The sequence below is a fragment of the Rhinolophus sinicus genome, chromosome 6 (assembly GCF_057876585.1).
Source record: "Rhinolophus sinicus isolate RSI-liver-muscle chromosome 6, RSI-T2T, whole genome shotgun sequence".
In the NCBI taxonomy this organism is placed as follows: Eukaryota; Metazoa; Chordata; class Mammalia; order Chiroptera; family Rhinolophidae; genus Rhinolophus; species Rhinolophus sinicus.
Window position 1 is genome coordinate 43378272 of NC_142506.1, and position 20331 is coordinate 43398602.

The following is a 20331-nucleotide window of genomic DNA, read 5'->3' on the forward strand; positions in this document are numbered from 1 at the left end:
TCCTGGACTGCTAGAATGCTTGGGCCGTGGCTGAGCATCATGGCTTGTAAAACCCCCGTGTCCTCGCCCCACTGACTTCCCATTCAAGAGACTCCTTTAATTCTGGGAGCAGGTTGCCCACAGCTGTGTTGAACTGCACGGGACTGAGGAGCAGGTTTTTGTAATGCACTGGCCCCACGGACGGTTTCGGCGTCTTGGGTCCCAGCAGCAGTGTGTGTAACCGTGTGAGCTGAGGGCATGCTCACAGCTCACGCATGCCAGCATGGAGGGATCCATTGTGGGGCTGAGTGACAGATTCCTGCCCTACTGCAGGCTCACAGCAAGACATTTCCCCCCTCTCCACCTCGGGTGTGTCTGTTTCCTGGGGACAAAGATGCTCTAGCATCTGTCCCAGCCTCTTTTCTGAGCTGGCGTCAGTAGTGTCACCAGATTGGTGACTCTGCCCTCAAACCACGCTGGGACTGCTTCCAGGATCCTCGCCGGCTGCAGTGTTCTCTCAGGATCTTCTGGAATGTCACCTCTCTGCTGGCATGTTCAGGTCAATGGAGCCTGCCCTCAAGGGTCCTTCGTGGGTTCTGCTAGCCTGGTCCTCCCTTTACTGGCCATTTCTGTCTGGTGGAGGATGCTTCAGCGTCTCCAGCCTAGCGGTGTCAGAGTCGTGGTCTTCACTGGTCGTTCCGCGCGCTGCCAGTTTTCTGTCTGTAGGGACCAGGCCTTACTGTGTCTGTGAGAAGTGCCTTGTTGTGACTGACCCGTAGCTTGCAGGCCTGCTCCCTGAATGGCTTTATTCCAAGGCATTCCAGGCTTCTCTCAGCAGAGCTGCCGGGCTGAGGTTCCCGTCTGTCCGTCCTCACACGCACCGGCTTGCACCCTGTCACCTGCATTGTTGGGAGCCGGCCTGGTGGGTGAAGGCTGTGTACCCTGCTGTCCAGGGCCAGGGCGAGCAGTCCAGGGTCCTGCCAGGTTGTAAATACAGTTTTGTGAGGAGGAACAGGAGCTCCTCACGCTTGCTGTAGGCAGAGTGGGAAGTGAGGAGAGAGCAGCGACAGAACTACTGTGAACCGCCAGGAAATCACGTCTCGAGGTGTGTCTGCGTGTGACAGTAAATGGGTCTCATGGTTTCAAAACATACTTTTCTCAACATGTTAGAAAGATGTTCTCAATATGTTACTTTTCGCTGAAATCGTTCAACTTTCAAAACCCTGACTGTGGTTGTGTTTTTCTGCTCTCTTCTGCCCCATGGTCACTTTATCTCAGAACAGGCCAGAACCTTATATGGACAACAGATTCACCCTAGAATGTCCATCCTGGCGGCTCAGCTGCGGGGGCCTGGCTGAGGCTGGGCTGGTCCGTTGTTCAGAGCATGTTCTTTCTCTTCCTCAGGTGTCAGCGGAAGCAGTGGCGGGTGGACCTGCCGGCCACCAGTGTGGTGATCACGTTTCACAATGAAGCCAGGTCGGCCTTGCTCAGGACAGTGGTCAGGTGAGTCCAGGGGATGCCACCCACTGCCCACCTGGGAGTGATGCTGCACGAGACCATGTCCCCACACAGCCAGGTCGGGGGTCACCTGATGTGCAGTTCAAGGAGAGGCCGATGGCTCCTCCAGCCGAGGATTGGGGCCAAAATATGAGAATTCTCACCCCAAGTGATGCCCATAAAAGGCCTACACCCTTTATCTTTCTGTCTTTTCTCAGTGTGCTGAAGAAAAGTCCACCCCACCTGATAAAAGAAATCATCTTGGTGGATGACTACAGCAATGACCGTAAGTACTGAGGCCCCACACCCCCCGGGTTTGCCCCTCTCGGTGCCGGCTTCCTGTGCTGGGGGGTGCTGATCACGAGTTTCCTGAAAAGACCAGAAATCAGGGCTGCAGAAAGGAGGCACCTCTGTGATGCCCGAGGATGTCACCGGCTGTAGATGGTCAAGAGTCGCTTTTTGAACGCGGAGCCCTTGACAAGCTTGAGGCTCAAAGTGTTCTGCTTCTTTTCTTTTCCTAGCTGAGGATGGGGCTCTCTTGGGGAAAATCGAGAAAGTACGAGTCCTCAGAAACGATCGGCGAGAAGGTAAGGCTCCTCATAATTCCACAGTAAGACCATTGAATTCTGACTTGTCCTGAGCCTGGCAATTACGGAAAGAAAGGTTTCCATTGGAAGAACAGTTAACCGTGTAGACTTGCCATCTGTCTCCCTCTGTCACAGCCTCTAGGGAACCTCTCTCAGCAAACGTAGGAAAGACACTCAAAGCTTCACTAATTGACATTGTTTGTATACTAGGGCAAGAGAGCAAGAGACATTTTCATTTCCGTATTTAGAAACTTAGCTTTTCTTTCCTTCACAACCTAAGAAGTCTGTTCATTCCCTTGAGCACTAGAATTTAGAAGCAAAAGGAAAATTCAACAATGATCTCAATGCTTAATGACTCCATCCTCCAGGCATCTGATAAATGACAGGGAGTGTCCAGCCGAGGCAGCCCGTCCAAAGCAGGGAGCGAGCCTGTGGTCCATGCTTCTTGGGTTTTGCAAATGCCAGCCTCACACCTGCTGTCAGTCTTGTCTTTGCTGAGCTGGGCTCATCGAGTCTACTTTGTTGGCAGTTATAAGAGAGACTCCAAAGGGGGAGGTGTTGCTTTCAAGTGCCTGGAAAGGAAGCTCCAGTCATCATGTGATGAGCACCCGGTGTGTCCGTGTTCTCAGAGAGCGTGGTGGCTGGACCCTGCGCTCCTCCAGGGTCTGAAAAACCTGTCTGCCGATCTGGAAAGCAGGGCCATTTTTGCTTTTTGCTGTTGATCCCGGGCTGGTGGCTGTCGTCTTTGATCCGTGTGTACTCTTCCTCCCGGTTCTCTGTGCAGTCCAGCTGGAGTAAGGATTACGCTTTTTCTTAGCAAGAAGGTAATCAGCCAGGAAAGTGGTTAGAGCGATGTCATGAGCACCGTATTTAACCAGCTACAGGCCGTCCACCAGATGGTCCAGATACACAAACCGTGGGACCGGCCTTGCCCCTCAGCGAGCTGTTTGCTGGGTTCACACTCGTCTTCCAAGCTACAAGTCCACCCAAATCTTGAGAGCAAACCAAAATCTTGCATTGCATTTGCCCCTAAACAAACTACATGATGGCTTTTGAATTTGAACCCAAAGTATTTGCTGGCACAGGGAAAAAGAAAAGGAGGACAAAAGAATATTTTCCACTTTCCAGGCCTTAGAGAGTGCTTTTAAACTGCTTACAAATTAAAAAAAAAGGTATCTAAACATAGACTTTCCATTTGCTGTAAGTTATGTTGTGTATGGGTATGTATGTGTTGTGTGCGTGTGTGTATATCTGTGTGTATGCACGTATGTGTATGGGTGTGTGTACTTACCCCATATATTTAAACATCTGCACTAGGAGACAGAGAAAACAGTCGCATAAAGACCAGGTTGACAGAGAGCGGCCTTGGGTTCCGTGTTAGTGCTCGGCCGTCACTGCCAGCAGTTCTCAATCTGACAATTTATTAGAACCAGTGGGGAACTAAAAGATGACCCTGGCTTGACCCTACCCACAATTAAAGAAAAATGTCTGGATTTCTAGGGGTGAGGACTGGGCATCAGCATTTTTTAAGCTACTTAGATGATTTTGATGTGCTCTGAAAGTTGAAAACCTAATCCTTCTTCTTGTGTTACAGATGGAAATATTAAACCCAAAGACATTAAGTAGCTTTCTCAAGGTCATTTAGCTGTTTAATGACAGCGATGGGGCCAAAACCATGTTCAAAATCTGAGTCCTCTGCATTTTTCTTATTCCTACTGTCTTGCCTTCTTTTGGATTGATTTAGTTGTTCCAGTTTTATTGAGACATAATTGATATATAACAATATTTGTTCAAGATGTACAAAACAGTGATTAGAAATATGTATAGATTGTGAAATGGTCACAGTAAGTTTCAGTGACATCCATCACCACACACAGTTACTATTTTTTTCTTGTGATGAGAACTTTTAAGATTTATCTCTTAGCAACTTAGCAATTATGCAATACAGTATGTTAATTATAGTCACCATGCTGTACATTACATCCCCAGGACTTATAACTGGTAATTTGTACCCTTTGACCCTCTTCACCTGTTTCCCCCACCCCACACACCCTGCCTCTGGCAACCACCAATCTGTTCTGAGTCTATGAATTCAGAGTTTTTAGATTCCACATATAAGTGAGCTCATATAGTATTTGTCTTTCTCTGTCTGACTTATTTCACTTACATAATACCCTCTAGGTCCATTAATGTTGGTGCAGATGGCAGGATTTCTCATTTTTTATGGCTGAATATTCCTGTGCGTGTGTGTGTGTGTGTGTGTGTGTGTGTGTGTGTGTGTGTGTGTGAAAGAGAGAGAGAGAGAGAGAGAGAGAGAGACATTATCCTATCCTCTATCAGACACTTAGGTGCCTTTCGTGTCTTGGCTATTGTAAGTAATGCTGCAGTGAACATGGGGTGCAGATATCTCTTTGAGTTAGTGATTTTGTTTCTTTTGGATAAATACCCAGAAGTGGAACTCTTGGATCATTTTTAATTTTTTGAGGAACCTCCATACTGTTTTCCACAGCAGCTGCACCAATTTGCAATCCCACCAACAGTGCACAAGGGTTCCCTTTTCTCCACATCCTCGCCAGCACTTACCTTTTGTCTTTTTTATGGCAGCCATTTGACAGGTGAGGTGATACCTGGTTGTAGTTTTGATTTGAATTTCCTAGATGACTAGTGAGGTTGAGCATCTTTTCATGTACCTATTGGCCATATGTTATAGCTTTTGGAAAAGTATCTACTCAGTGTCTCTGCCCTTCTTTTACTTGGATTGCTGGTGGGATTTTTGTTTTTGTTTTTGTTTGCTATTGAATTATATAAGTTCTTTATATATTTTAGATATTAACCCCTTATCAGATATATGATTTGCAAGTATTTTCTCCCATTCCATAGTTTGCCTTTTCATTTTGTGAATGTTTTTTTCTTTGCAGGAGCTTTTTAGTTTGATATCACATTTGTTTATTTTTGTTTTTGTTGTCTGTGCTTTTGGTGTCAAATACAAAAAAATCATTGCCAAAATTGATGTCAAGGCACTTACCCCCTATATTTTCTTCTAGGAGTTTTATAGTTTCAGGTCTTACATTAAAGTCTTTAATCTATTTTGACGTAATTTTTGTGTGCAGTGCGAGATAGGGTCCAGTTTCATTCTTTTGCACGTGTCTGTCCAGTTTCCACAACAGCGTTCACTGAGGAGACTGTCCTTCCCCATTGTATAGTTTTGGCTTCTTTGTTGTAGATTAATGGGCCTTGTGTGCACGGGTTTATTTCTGGGCTCTCTATTCTGTCCCATTGATGTATATGTCTGTTTTTATGCCAATACCATACTGTTTCGATCACTATAGCTTTGTAATGTCATTAATACAGTTTGAAATGATCTTTTTTACTATTCCATTTGACTTCTTGTAGCTGTGTGTACTTTTTTGGTGGCTGCTTTGAGGACAACAACATACGTCTTTAACATGTAGCCGTCAACTTAGAGTCAGTGTCACACCACTTTGCCTGCCGCGCTTCCCTGAAAACAAGACCAGGTCTTATATTAAGGTTTGCTCCAAAAGATGCATTAGGGCTTATGTTCAGGGGATAAGCTAGGGCTTCTTTTCCAGTAAGGTTTTATTTTTGGGGAAACACGGTAACATGTAAGAACTTTGTGACAGTTTATTTCCACCTCTATTCCCTGTTCTATGTAATGTTATCATAAGTTTTTCTTCTACATGTATTTTAAACCTCACAAAGATGTGTTAAAATGTTTGCTTTAAATAACCAGTTATCTTTTAAAGAAATCAAGAGAATATGTATGTGGACTGTTAAATGTATCCTCATATTTTTCATTTCCAGAATCTTCTTTCCTTTGTATAGTTTCAGATTTCCATCTGACATTTCCCTTCAGACGAAAGAACTTCCTCTAGAACTTCCTTTTTCTTGTAGGCAATAAAACCTCTCAGCTTTTGTTTACCTGAACAATCTTTCTTTGTCCATTATTGAAAATATTTTCTCTGCACAGAATTCTGAGTTGACAGTTTTTCCTTCAGCGCTTTAAAAATGTCGTTCCAGTGTCTTCTGGCCTCTGTTTTCTGTTCAGAATGTATTGTCCCTTGCACATCATTGGTGATTCTTCCGGCTGCTTCCCAGATTATCTCTTCATCTTTGGTGTTTAGGAGTTTAACTATGACGTGCCTGGATTCAGTTTTCTTTGTATTTATCCTGCTTCAGCTTTGCTGATCCTGTTGAATATGTGAACTGATGTTTTTCCCCAAATTTGGGGAACTAATTAGCCTTTTATTTCTTCATGTATTTTTTTCTGCCTCATTCTTGGACTCCAGCTGCAAGAAGTGTAACCACTTGATATTATCTCACAGGTCACTTAGACTTCTCTCTCTCTCTCTCTCCCTCTCCCTCTTCCTCTCTCTCTTTGTCCCTCAATATTTTTTCTCTCTGTTCACCAGATAGATCAGTTTTAATTGCTCCATCTTCAAGTTCACTGGTCCTTCTGCCATCCCCATTCTGCTGTTAAACCCAGTCTGTGAATTTTTCATTTCAGAAACAGCAATTTTCAGTTCTGGAATATCCATTTGACTCTTATGGTTTTTATTTCTCTGCTGAGATTCCCCATCTGCTCACTTATTACAACCATCATTTTCTTTGAGTTCTTGGACATAGTTAGTATAATAGATGCTTTACACTTTTCACCTGTTAATTCCAATATCTGGGTCCTCTCAGTGTGAGTTTCTGTTGACTTTTTTCTTCTGGGTATGGGTAACATTTTCCTATTTTTACTCAGGCCTAGAAATTTTTTATTTTATAATGGACATTGTAAATTATATGTTATAGTAACTAGATTCTATTTGTTTGTTTTTCTTTAGAGAGTGTTGATCTTTGTTGTATTGGACAGTTAAATTATTGGCTGATGACCTTGAACTTGTGTAGGCTTGTCTTTGTACTTTTCTAGGATGCATATATCTTGGGTAAATCCCTTATTCCTGAGATAGTCTGTTTTCCTAGATGTGTTTCTCCTGGAGTTTATGTAGAACTGAGGTTTTTACCAAGCCCTTCTAACTTGGTGGGATTGAAGTTCCAAACTTTATGTCCCTGTGGTGGATACCAGCTGGAATCCCAGTTCTTTCTGCTTTCTTAATTATTTCTTTTCAGACTCCTTGGGTCTCCCCTGTGCCTGCATGTTCAGGAGTTAGCCACAGATTTGAAGGGAGGTTGCCATTAGATTTGGGGCTTACCCCTTTCCAGGATCTCATCCTTCAGTTTCCCACCAGCCTGGAAGTCCAGAACACGGTCCTCTGACATCTCAGCCAGAAAGGCTGTGTTGCAGTGGGTTGGAGAGCAACTTCAGGGGAACGCCGTATAAACACAGACTTCACTCTGTGTGATATTCTTCTTGTAAGGGTTGAATCCCCTCTAGTTTCTGCCTGCTTCTGGCTTGTCTTTAGCCCTTTTCAGTATTGCTTTTTTTGTTTTGCTCAGAGTTTCTCATTGTTATCTGAGTGAGAGTTTGCAATTCCAGAACTAGAAATCTTCTGCCTTTTCCCCCTACTCTAGCATACAGCTCTATAAGAATCACTGCAACCCCATTTCGACTACTCTGTAGAAAGGAACTTAAGACACTTATCCTCACTGGCTGTGAATAGTCATATTACTTTCGTGTTTAAAGCCCCACATACATAGCAAAGCCATTTATGACCTCATTATCTAGGGATAAATGTGCTATTTATGAAAAGACTTGGTGTGATAATCAAAATGTATGTTAGTAACAGATCACGAGTATATACATTGTGTGCTTTGATTAGTAGTGTAACTAATTTTGTGTAAAAGTTACAATGTTGGGATTTGTCATTTATGTTACATGACTTGTGATAAGTCTTAGAATACAAAGATATTTACAACACTGTTACCATTAAATTATCACCATTGAAATCAGCACCATTAGCACTTAAAGTGTCTGGTGACACAGTCTTTAGCCCAGTTAATTAGAAAACTGTTTCCGTGCCAGAGGAAAATAGCTTTGAAAGTTCCACACCTCAGTTACTTGGTAAAGGAGACTTCTTATGTAAATCCCTTTGTCAGAAGGCAGCAGTTCTAAGACAGGTGTCTTCCTAGTCATCCAAGTGACTTAAAAAAAAAAGTCCCAACAGGACTCGGTCTTGGTGGCCGAGAGCAGTGTTGACCTGTCCACACAAGCTGCGGTGAGCTCTGCCCAGCCAGAGGGCAGCAGAGCCAAGCGGGGTGCTGGCACGGTGGTGGGCGTGCTGTGTCACACCCTTCGTTCTCCCTCCTTCACAGGCCTGATGCGCTCGCGGGTGCGGGGGGCCGACGCGGCCCAGGCCAAGGTGCTGACGTTCCTGGACAGCCACTGTGAGTGCAACGAGCACTGGCTGGAGCCCCTGCTGCAGAGGGTGGCCGAGGTGAGGCGGGCTCACGGTGCTTTTCCCTGATGCTGCAAAGGGGGAAACGTGCCTCGGGAACATTTGTTCTCGTGGCAGGAGTCTGTCAATCGGGAAGAACCTCACTTGACAAGTAGGAGGCAGGGCCAGCAAAGGCCAGTGCAAACCTGCTGGGTGTAGACCCTCTTCTTAGGTGGAGATGGGCGTCGGCTCCGCCTTCCCTGCAGCTCTGCAACCAGCTCCCCGAGTCAGGAGGGCAGGGTGCTCGTGGTAGCTGAGTGCTTGCTGTTGTCGCTGTGGGAGCCCCTGGGGATCCCACTGGGCTGTGAGAGCGGCTTGCAGGTTCGTGGGGGAGGGGCGCTGCAACCACACAGCAACCGTGGAGGCCGTCCAGGGGGCCACAGGCCCATTTTGTGCACCTTTGTCTTCTAGAAGCATCATCACTGGTATTACATCTGCCCTTTTATCATTTCTCTTGCCTTCTGCTTGTTTTATTGACTTTCTTTCCTCCCGACTGAGAAAGCGTTTCCTTGGGGTGATAAAGCAAACCTAAAGTATTGGAGAAACATAAAATGAGCAAGGCGTGCTTGTACAGCACAGCCAGGCTAGCTGACGGGCCTTAAGTCTGGGATATGAAATAACCACGGGCTACTGGTATTTTGATAATCATATTCACCACCGTTTACCGAATTCTAACCACATGCTAGACATTTTGTATATTACCTTTAACCCAGGTATTACCCCATTTGACAGGTGAGAAAACTGGTTCAGGGAACTTTAATAACTTATCGAAAAGCATGCGGGTGGCAGGGCCAGGATTGCAAGGCAGGTGTCACTACTACCCTGGCCGAGCCTCTTTGCACACGCACACAGCTCACTCCGAAAAGAGCCCGTTTGGCTGCCCCTGCCAACCCCTCCCTCCACCACTGCCTCCCGGAATGCAGGGACAACACAAAAGCTGCAGCCAAGATATTAGTGTGTGCGAAGGCTGCTGGCTTCTGTACTTACATCTCAAGGACCCCTTCTTTCCTAAATTAAGGGTGGAAAGAGTTGAGAGTATTGATTCTCACTAATTGTAGTCCAGTCAGAAGAAGTAGGAATAAACGAAGCAGACTTACAAGTACAAGTACAGCCCCCGTGTGCTGTGCTCCCACCCGCAGGCACAGGGGCCGGCCAGGGGCCTTGTCCCCTTGCTTTAGCGCTGCCATGGGCTTTCGTCCCGTACCCCTCAGCTGGGTGTGGTTAGAGTTTCATACTCTCGCGGTGTGTTTCTCTGGTGTATTATGTTCTGAGTTGTGCCAGTTCGGTGTCTGACTGGCTTTCGACATCTTTCCTTTGGCTCCCATGGGTTCTTCAAATGGCTCGGGCAGGCACTCCTTTGTTAACACCGGCTGGGCAGTGCCTCTCACCAGCACCAACCACATGACTGAGGAGGGCAGGAGGTGGAAAGGCCTTGTGTCCCAGCCTCTCCTGCCGGAACAGTGGCGGTGCAGCGTGGAGAGATGCCGCAGCTTCTGGAGAAGGTTTTTGTTTGTAGATGCAGTGTAGACAGACTGAGAATCTGGAATTCTCTAGTCGGTTTGTTGTACCTCCTGCTGTAATTGCACTGGCACTCTGCACATCACAGCCCCTCGTGTGCCCGTAGAAACGTGCTCCCACCTTGGCTGTTTGGGCGTCTTAGCCACAAGTCCACCCCCGAGCTTCCTTGCGGCTCACAGATCACTGAGCTCAGATTCTGTCAGAATGACAATGGCTCCATGGTTGGAAGTTTAGACGTTTGGGAAAACAGAAAAGGACCCTGGGAACACGCTGGTGTCATCCAGGGCTTCAGCCGAATGAGCTGAGCCTAGACTGTCCCCTGCCCAGCCGCCACCGCTGTCCCTCAGTGCAGAATGGGCCCCGTCTGTGGTGGCACAGAGCAGACGCCTGGCTGGGCAGGCCCGGGACACGGGGACTGGGACACGGGCACCGGCTCCCCGCAGCGGCCAGCACGAACGCCCTCTCCTGTGGCCGGGTCCGTGTGTTGCTGGTACCTACTCGCGTCCTTTGTTATTTGTTGCAGGACAGGACTCGCGTCGTGTCGCCCATCATCGATGTCATCAACATGGACAACTTCCAGTACGTGGGGGCGTCCGCTGACTTAAAAGGCGGTAGGTGCTGCCACGTCCCCCGCCTGGCCTTCCCTTCCCTCCACACCATGTCCCATGGCTCAGTGTCGTTCCCTCTCATGTCACGGCTGACAGTGACAGCAGCTTTCGCATAGCCGTACCTGTGCTCCGAGCTGAGTCCCGTCATGAAAGGGCTGTCACCCCCGTAAGAGGTTCCTGTTTCCCGCTCCTCTTGGTGCCTCCCTGACCTTCTGTTGCTGCTGTGACACAGGCTCAGCACGCACTACCAGTGTCATCTTTAATCAGAAGACGCAGCCTTCCCACTGGGTGTCGGGGATGGGGCCCCAGGCAGCATGTGACAAGCGCCCCAGTGCTTGGACTCGAGGAGTTAAAGGGCCCAGAGCCCAGCTGCACCTCCTTCCTCACACTGCTCCTCAGCCTGCGTGTCCTTGGTGGCAAAGCCATCTGCCTGGTCACCCAGGTGGACACGTGGTCGCCACCGAAGCCCACTGTCATCAAGTCCTGCTGATTGTACCCCCGATGTGTGGTTGGTTGTTGGCGCCTCCTCCCCACCCAGACCACCCATGTCACTGCAGGTAGCACGTGTCTGAAGGACCACACCAGTGTCGTTGGTCCTCATAGCCTCCGGACGCGTCCCCGCAAACCCACCCTCCACGGAGCCCCCAGAACGATTTGTGTAATACTCTTCTTTACCTTCTTCAAAATGATCGAAGGCCCCAAAGAACTTTGGATCATGTGGGTTATAACATCAACATTCACTGTATTAGAAGGTATAGCTGAGAAATTGTTGAAACACAAGTCCTGTTGTCTGTCAGAGTGCTGAGATCATATGTCCCGCTGCTTCTGGAAAACTCTCTCATTCACTTTTGGAAGGATGAGCTTCACAGAGGCATGTAAGGCTTAGTATAAATATAAAAGTTGTTTTGATGTTGTGGACCCCCTGAAAGGGTCTGCGGACCCCAGTGGCTCCTAGACCACACACAAAGTGCTTCCTGAAGCTGACGGAGCACAGGAGGCACACCGCCCACTCTCAGGGACTCGTTGTGTTCCATGTGGTTCTTACTAGCTGTCCCTGTGTCCCCAAGCTTGTATGTGTGGAGGGGGTGGCCTGTGCTCCCCAGGACTCTGCCATAGCCCTGCAGTAAACGCTTGGTGCTTTGAGAGTCAGCTAGTTGGCGACCTCGCCTCTCAGAACTCGGCTGAGAGCCCAGAGGTCAGCAAAGACCCCTCTGAGCCACTGAAGAGCTGTCAAAGCGTTGCCTGTTTGTGCGACTTGGTCACTATTAACCCTGTCACCTGCCACCAGAGATTCTTATCCAGCCGCCCAGCATCCATTGCTTTGTGTAAGACAAGGGGCTGCTTCTCCCACCTCCTGGCATTTTTGAGCTCATTAGATGTCTGTTCCAGGGGCGGCCGCATGGCTCAGTCGGTTAGAGCGCGAGCTCTCAGCAACAAGGTTGCCCATTCGATTCCCGCATGGGATGGTGGGCTGCGCCCCCTGCAACTAAAGATTGAAAACAGCGACTGGACTTGGAGCTGAGCTGCACCCTCCATAACTAGATTGAAGGACAACGACTTGGAGCTGATGGGCCCTGGAGAGACACACTGTTCCCCAATATTCCCCAATTTAAAAAAAAGCAGATGCCTGCTCCAGACCCACACAGACGGTCGGCTGATAGTCTAGCGTCAGAAAAGAAGGCAGTAAGACTGTCAGATTGGGCACGTCCTCAGATTGGGCTGGGACCTCTGAGTGAGCCTCTCTCAGGCCATGTCACTGTGGGCAGGCCGTTTCACCTCTGTCCTCAGCACCCCCATTTGAGAAGTGGGATGATAATCGTCCTATCACAGGGTAGTGAAGGGGTTGGAATGGCCAGCGTGAGGTCAGCGGTGTGACCAGGCAGCCCTCTCGTCCCTAGGCATCAGCAAGAGGTCATTCGTGCTGGGAGACTATGTATGTTGGGAAACACAAAATTCAGGAGAGATGTTCAACAATTAGCGAGAGGTTTGGGGTTTTAGAGAGGACAGATCCTTTGTTATTGAGAAAGACCCCAAGTGCTGCCAGAGCTCAGATCCCACGGCTCTCCTTCTCTCATGGAGCTGCTTGTGTCAGGGCATGTGTGGGGATGCGAGGTGTCTTGTCGTGGGGTGCAGATGGGTGTGGGGACACGAGATGCTCTGTAGTGGGGTGCAGGTGCCCTGTGGTGGGGTGCAGGCCTCTTGCTGCACTGGAACAATGAGGACCATACTCCCTCTGAGAGCATTTTACAAACTCCATTTAGGAAAAACAAAGGATTTTTTACAAGGATTTAGCACCTTCTTAAAATCTAACGTTGCCTATCTCTTTGGACCAAATTAATAAAATTATATCGAACATTGAAAAACCACAGGCAGTTTCTGTGGACTGGCTAGCTGAGGCCTCTGCATCCACTGCTGGTAATAGCCATGGCCAGCCCGCCCTTTCTGTGGGTGGCATGTCTGAGGCAGGCTGTCTGCCTCGGGGAGACGTCAGCCTAGGGCCAGTGTCAGTTTCCTCTCCTGCGTCACTGTCCCCCTGCCTGGTCCCCCAGCCGCTCACTCCCTCTTTGCTGCCTGCTCCAGTCTGCATTGACAGCTGGGGGCCTTTTTGGTCCCGTGCCTTTGGCTGCGCAATAAAGTGTGCTGAGCTGGCCCAGGAGGCCTTGGGCCTCCACTTCCCATCCTGCCCGGGCTGCGGACACCGGGGCTGTGGGCTGGACAAGCCCCGCCTTCAGAGTGCACAGACGAGCATCCTCACTCAGGCATTGCACAAGCCCTGCCCGTGGCCTGATGATGGCAGAGAGTTTGAGAAGCTCAGAGCCGGGGGTCAATGGCAATGCAGTGTCGGCTTGGCCGTCACACCCTCGGGAAGGTAGTCGGTTGAGCCAGTGTCACCAGAAGTGTTGTCCTTACTCATTTGGAGAGCGGCAGCAGGCAGGTGTGTTAGCACCAGTGGCTCTTTGTGGGATCCCTTCTGGGTAAGGGTGAGAGCTGCCAGCCGGGGCCAGGGGTCTGCGAATTGTGTAGGATCAGTAGGGAACAGGTCTCATAAACAGAAACCTGTCAGGTGCAGGCCCAGGCCCTGCCATCCTGAGCGGCCTGTGGGTTCTAAGTGAGTCAGGACAGGGGCTGAACTTCCCAGAAATTGAGGCTCGCTTGCCCACTCTGCTGCTGCTTTCAGCTCATTTCATCTACGTTTTCCCTCTCCCTCTCGCCCCAGCCGTTCTTGGCTCGGGTGTGTTCACTTGCAACCAGGTGGGTTTGAAGGCCCCACACGGCTGATCAGGGTGTTGTACCCCTGAAACTGACATCAGATCGTGTCCACTGTAATTAGAAATTAACTTAAAAGAGAGAGATTGAACAGATCGCGTTCACAGGCCCTGGGAACCTGTAATCTTGTCCCCTCCCGGGTTGGAGGCAAGGTGGCAGATGTTTTTACCCCACTCGTTTTCCCCCAGCCCCCTGGTGTCACCACACAGACCCCTCTTCTCTTCTCATTTCACATTTATTCGTACGCATTCTCATTTTAGAGACGCCTGGCCCACATTTTCTGTTTTGGGAAAACTTTTCTGTTTTGGGGAAAAAAGATCTCTGGGCGCCCTCCCGCTGTCCTGCCGTCCGCCACTCACTCTCTCCCCACCACAACTTCTCTGTTCTGTTTTGTTGTGTTTTTTGTTGAGTCTCGTGCAAATATCCGGTATTTTTAAGCTGTGAAGAACATTGGTGCTGAGAGCAAACATCCGTTCTCGTCATAGAACAAACATCCACTCTCGTCAACACGCTGTTTCCTTTGTGTGGTTGGCAGGTTTTGACTGGAACTTGGTGTTCAAGTGGGACTACATGACACCTGAGCAGAGAAGGTCCCGCCAAGGAAACCCGGTCGCCCCCATAAAGTAAGTGCCAGGATCCTTTGGGGTGCCCCTCACCACTGGGAACCAGGCTTGGGTCCCATGTCCCCTTGGGGCCTGACGGCCTGTGCCCCCACACCCACACCCCCTCATCTTAGATCAAAGGGGGATCTGCCAGCATGTCACAGAATGAAGTACCTTGAGACTCCTCTCCTCAGATGACAGCGAGTGTGTACCCCTAAAGCAAAGCTGCCAGGCCTGTGTGTCCTCATCTTTCAAAGGTGGAGCATTTTCCTCGGCAGGGCGGGGGCTCCAAGATGACCTCTGGAACCCAGGAAGGGGGGTGTGCCTGGCCAGTGGGAGTGTCCTCTGCTGCTGGCATTCCTGGTCCCCTGCCCTTTGTCCACTGTCCCATTTGGCCACAAGGAAGCAGCTTGTCCTCATGACCACCTGGCTGTAAGGTTCCAGGCCAGGCCTGGGTTCACGCTGGGAGTCCGTACGCCTCTGTGGGGCGGGGCTGTGGGCCACCCCTTCACTCAGAGCTCAGCACAGTTGCTGGCTAAGTGAGGGCACTGCTCCCGACAGCCACCCTGAAACCTCCCTGCCAGCGTGTTGCCAGCATGTTCCCAGCATCTGTAGCTAGATGTTTCCAGCACTTGACATTGAATTCTCACAGCGCCTCTGCTGGGAATGAGCAGGGTTCCCTGAACGTTCTGTTAGCCCTTCGCAAGCTGACAGAGAAGTGAGGTGGTGATGTGTCCGTCTGGCAAAGTAGGAGCCTGCTCCATGGCAGTGACGACGCTGAGACAGCTCGCGTCCCCGGGCTTCCCAAGTGCGCTGGCTGCTTTGCGATCCTCCACGGAGAATGGGCACAGAAGGCTGAGGATTGCCTAGCGCCACTTGTCAGAACGCACCCAGCCCGTCGCCACTCTGCTGGAGGAGGCACGGCCCAGCCCCTCGCATTGCGGGGCATCTGAGCAGGGCAGGGGGGGAGGCATTTGAAGACAGCGGTTGTAAAGCAGGAGTGTACCCAGAACACTGAGCAAGAAACAGAGCCATGCGGTTATTTTTAAGGTCAGTATGTAGGCTCGACCTTGGTGTAACACTGCTGGTGAGCTCACCTTGACCTTTGATCTCTCCCTCTTCCCTTCCACCCTCTCTGCCTCTTTAGAACCCCCATGATTGCTGGAGGGTTGTTCGTGATGGATAAGTTCTACTTTGAAGAATTGGGCAAATACGACATGATGATGGATGTATGGGGAGGAGAAAACCTGGGTACGTATGAGGCTCGTGTCTTCAAGCACCAAACACTTTCCAGTTCTGGTGAACGCAGGGTTTTTTCCTGCTGACCAAGAGGGGTAGAGATGAAAAATGGAAGCTTTGAAGAGACTGTTAGGCGAGAGTTTGTGGTGTACAGGGTGCGAAGTGGGAAATCACTTTTAAAGACGTTAGTAACCGTTGGACATAACTGGTCCCCATGTAAGTACATGGACCACCCCTTTTATCCTTAAAAGAGTCTTGGGTCGGGCATTAAAGTGTGTCACCCTGAGAGGGCAGGATGCGAAGATACAGATAAGCTCTTGAAGGGAAATGCAAACTCTTTAATGTCCTTTGAATCCGAGGGTTTGGAAAGCAGGCTTACAAAAGTGGGCGGAACGACTCAGGCTGTGGGTTTGTTTTTTGCCGTGTGGAGTGGATGGGGAGCTGTGCGGGGGCTGGCACACGGGCCACCAAAGCATGAAAGTCAGGGGGGGCCCTGGCGTTCTCCCTTCCTGACTGCTTGATGACGGGTCTATTTGGTTTGACTTTTTTTTTAATAACCCGTACAAATCGATTTTACCCGGATTTGGGGACAATGAAAGTTTACAGACTTTGGTCTGTATTGGTAGCTGCATCTTACTTACTGCATAAAGATAAAAAGACTCTTGTCTTTTTTTGTTGTTTGTTTCACTTGAACCTTTCACTCCAGTGCTTGTGGTTCCGAGCTGATTCCCCTCGGCTCCTGAACGCTGTTAAATTACACTCACCCTTGGGTGGGGGCACCTTGAGAGCAGGGAGGCAGGGAAAAGGAGAGAAAATGATGCCACTGTCGTTCTCAGCCATTTTCACTCGTAGCAGAGCCTTTGGCATTTTTTGTTAGTTTAAAACACTAGCCTCGCCTACTATTTTTCTCTCATTTTATGATGTACAAGTTACTGATAACATCTCATGTGGGGCATTTCTTCACCTCCGCTGAGGTTAAAGCTGAGACTCAGTAACGATACCAGGTCCTCAGGCCGAAGGACCGTGAGTCAAACTCCTGGTTGTTGTTTTTTTATGAGATGTTGACAGGTAGACACGACTTGGATTAAAGTCGTTAGAGCTCAGAAGGCTTCAGAGGAATTGTTAACCTCTGAAGAGAATGTGGAGTCGGGCTTAGTGGCAATCCGGCAGCCAGCCCGCCCGTCGGACAGCACATCACTGAGGTGACCAGCTCCCACAAACGCGGTGTGGTTTTCGGAAGTTTGTGCTATGAGCTGAAAGCAAGGATTGGGCAGGTGACATGGCAGTACTTTTGTCTTCGTGTAGGAAGAAAGTTGCTGTAAATATCAAAGGAAACGTTTCACCCAGAGACCAGAAGAGGGGAGAGAAATGTTTTAATTCCCTGGCTGGTTGTTGGTGTGGTGTCCCTCCTTTCGCAGCTGTGCCATGTACGAGGCCCTGTGGGGGCTGAGGGAACCGGAGTCGAGGCGAGCGAGGCAGGACAGGGCGGAAGGGGCACTGGGCCCGGGTGCTGGCAGCGTCTTCCTCCCCTTGTCGGCTCCAGTTCAGGCCGCTCCTGAGAGTATTGCACCCTCGCTGAAGCAGGCACAGGGGTTTCAGCAGGGAAGGTGCCCGCTGGGCATCTCTCTGTTGGCACTGATCCGACTTCTGGGGCCGTGTGTGTCCAGCCTGAGGGCTGTGTGGTGGGTGCTGGGAGAGGTGGGTGCAGCCGCCTGAGAAAACTCTAGGCACCTCCAGCAGGTGTGCCCACAGAACTCCTGGGGCTGCCGGTGTTCCTAGCTAACTGTCAGTGACTCCGGCAGTTACACGGAAGGACAGAGCCTGGTCCTGGCGCTGGAAGAGGCTCAGGTACCGTGAACACCGTCTTCCCTTTCCGCAGGTCCCCACCGTGTCAGGAGGGTCTAACTGCTCCCCGTACAGGGTCTCAGTTCAGGCTTCTTGAAGGACAGAGTCTCGCCTACGGCCTCAGAGCTGGTTGTTTGCAGAGCCAAGATGCAAATACAAGATACCTGATTAAAAAGCCACCAAGTTATATTAAGCAGTCATCCCCAAGTTATAACACCCCAAGTTCAAGCAAAGTCAGACTGGACTATGCCTGTAGTTGTACTTGGCCTTTAAAACCTCCCACTAACTCGGAACTGATCCCTTACTGGTTTAACAGACTCCCCGTGCACAAGCCAGGGGCCCTTGCTAGCCCCAGATTTTGAATTTTCCAATTAGGCCAGTGTATAATTAAACTTTATTTCCTAAAATACAGAGAACTTCTCATTGGAAGTTTTGTTGACGCTGTAAGAAGGAAAGTCAGAAACCTTCCCCTGGGTGGGCCTGGGTGGTCAGAACCATACGTTTTTAATATGATGAGGGAATTGGCTGTTCAGGTCTCATAACTGCGTGTCACTCGCTCCCACCGCTGGGCTTTGCTGGGTCGAAGGACACTCGTGCCGTCTGCCAGAGTGGGTCCTCCATGCCCCTCACTGTGCCATCCAGGTACCTGCTGCCACGGCGAGGCTCTGTCCACAGGGTTCGCCCAGCAGCTGGCTTCCTGGGCAGCAGCCTCCCACCGCAGTCACGTCTGGTCCCTGTGCACTGGTGGGAGGTCCCCACGGTGACCGCCTCCCGACATGTTCTCAGGGATGCTAGATGACATGGAAGGAATGCCTTTCACAGACTCCTCGCAGAGCCTCTCAGAATTCACAAGCATAGACCTTCGTTTTCCTGCTTAACCTCAGTTCCTTACACTGTCTGGGAGGGACAGACGGCAGCAGTGTGCCCAGCTGCTCCCGAGTGCAGACGCTTGGGGCTGCGTGCGCGTCCCGGTGGCATGAGCAGCGCCCAACTACACGGCTCGTCACGCCTGCAGGGAGGATCCGTGTGCAAGCAGGTGGAGGGCAGTCTCCCAGGCCAGTTGGTCACTGATTGGTAAGGGGTGTCGGCCATCCTCAGATATCTGTCTGGTCCCCAGGCGTCCCTGGTCACTACCACGTCTGTAGTGCCTGTGAACTCCAGGTGGCTGACGCTTGGGAAAGCACAGGACAGAGAGTTTTTGCGGTTTAAGGGAAGAGAGCTTTTTCCTGGATGGAAAAGTTCAGATACACATTGGTGCTCAGTGCATTGAAAATTAGATTTAGAGGAAGATGGCCTATTGGTTGCCTGGTACTTTCCAACATTAAGGCTCCGGTACGGGCCTGCCGTGCCTCCGGCTCACGGTGTTTTTACACTGTCCACGCTGCTTTCTCCAGCACCTCTGACACTGAGCAAGTGCAGATGGAATGGAACCAGCCTGCAGGCCTCAGCCCAGGCACTTCGTCAGTCGATGTTTGTGACATCACAGGGACGTCCCAGGCCTCATGCCAAGTCCTTTGCTCTCAGAATAGGCCAAAGATCACTCTGGTCTCAAGGCTCCTAGTCTGAATCTGGAAAATGTTGCAAGATGCTCTCCCTTCATTTCTGTCTTCCTAAGGTGGACTAGAATTCTGCACTAAAAGCATGGGACTTGGTGACACAGATCTAGCTGTCTTCCACCAATGCTGAATCTCTGACACTAAATGTCCTGGTGTGGGTGTTAGCTTGGCATGATTCTTTTTGTCTACACCACTTTCTAGTGTCGATAAACAACACTGCGACCTAAGTGTGAGCTGCCTTCCCACCTTTGTTTTCCTCTCCGGCTTTACTGAGGCGTAACTGACCACTTAAAGGTGTGTGTGTGTGTGTGTGTGTGTGTGTGTGTGTGTGTGAGTGTGAGGTTTGCAGCTTCACTTGGAGCCCATGTGCACACTCACGGCGCCGGGCTCATCGGCATGTCCACCCCTACGTGCGTCCCTCTGTGCCAGGGGGCCTGGCCGTCCAGGCGGCAGCTGTCCTCACGTGCAGCGGTACGGACTGTGTTCTGGAAAGCGGCGTGTTCCTTCCTCGCGCCTCCAGCAGCAGTGAGGGTGTGGGAGCCCCTGGTGGGAGGGGGCACCTGTGCCCTGCGGGAGGGCGCCGCGCTCAGCGTCTCGTTCTCCACCCCAGAGATCTCCTTCCGCGTGTGGCAGTGCGGCGGCAGCCTGGAAATCATCCCTTGCAGCCGTGTGGGGCACGTGTTCCGGAAGCAGCACCCCTACACGTTCCCGGGGGGCAGCGGCACCGTCTTCGCCCGGTGAGTGTGAGGCCGAGCGGGGGCTGAGCAGGGGCAAGAACTCTGCGGACGCCTCCCGGACAGGGGTCGACCTTGGGCTGTATGGAAACTGCCCCTCCACGGGACGGACGTCACTCGGCGGTGACAGGGAGCAGCTGCTGAAGCACACACCTCGGGTGCCTGTCAGGGGCGCTGTGCTGTGTGCCAGGTGCTCGCTCTAAAGGTCCTGTCCTGCCCAAGTCCACTTGCAGGGCCGTCTCCAAAAGACACCGACAGACCGGGACTTGGGGTGGGGAGGGGCGGCCGGAGGGCTGCGGGGCGCTCCGTGTCCTGGTGACGGGACCTCGCAGACCTGGCCCTGTGTGCAGCTCACAGAACCACACCCACGTGGTGTTACGGGAAGAAGCTGTTTTAAAGATGAGGACCTAACGTTTTTTATTACAGATACCATTCAGGGTACAATATGTTAGCAGTCAAGCCGCACTAGATTCAAGCCGAAAAGACATTCTGATGTGTAGA

The 20331-nt window shown here is 50.4% G+C and overlaps 1 protein-coding gene across 2 annotated transcripts in view; it reads left to right on the forward strand.

The window, feature by feature from the left end:
- Nucleotides 1-20331, forward strand: part of GALNT2 (polypeptide N-acetylgalactosaminyltransferase 2) — a 169307-nt gene that overhangs the window by 130439 nt on the left and 18537 nt on the right. For both annotated transcript variants that reach the window (XM_074316435.2, XM_074316434.2), the window contains 8 exons: nucleotides 1384-1482; nucleotides 1695-1762; nucleotides 1998-2063; nucleotides 8340-8461; nucleotides 10503-10590; nucleotides 14390-14477; nucleotides 15604-15707; nucleotides 19707-19833. In XM_074316435.2, coding sequence (XP_074172536.1) covers nucleotides 1384-1482; nucleotides 1695-1762; nucleotides 1998-2063; nucleotides 8340-8461; nucleotides 10503-10590; nucleotides 14390-14477; nucleotides 15604-15707; nucleotides 19707-19833 — 762 coding nt within the window. The remainder of the gene's footprint in view (nucleotides 1-1383; nucleotides 1483-1694; nucleotides 1763-1997; nucleotides 2064-8339; nucleotides 8462-10502; nucleotides 10591-14389; nucleotides 14478-15603; nucleotides 15708-19706; nucleotides 19834-20331) is intronic.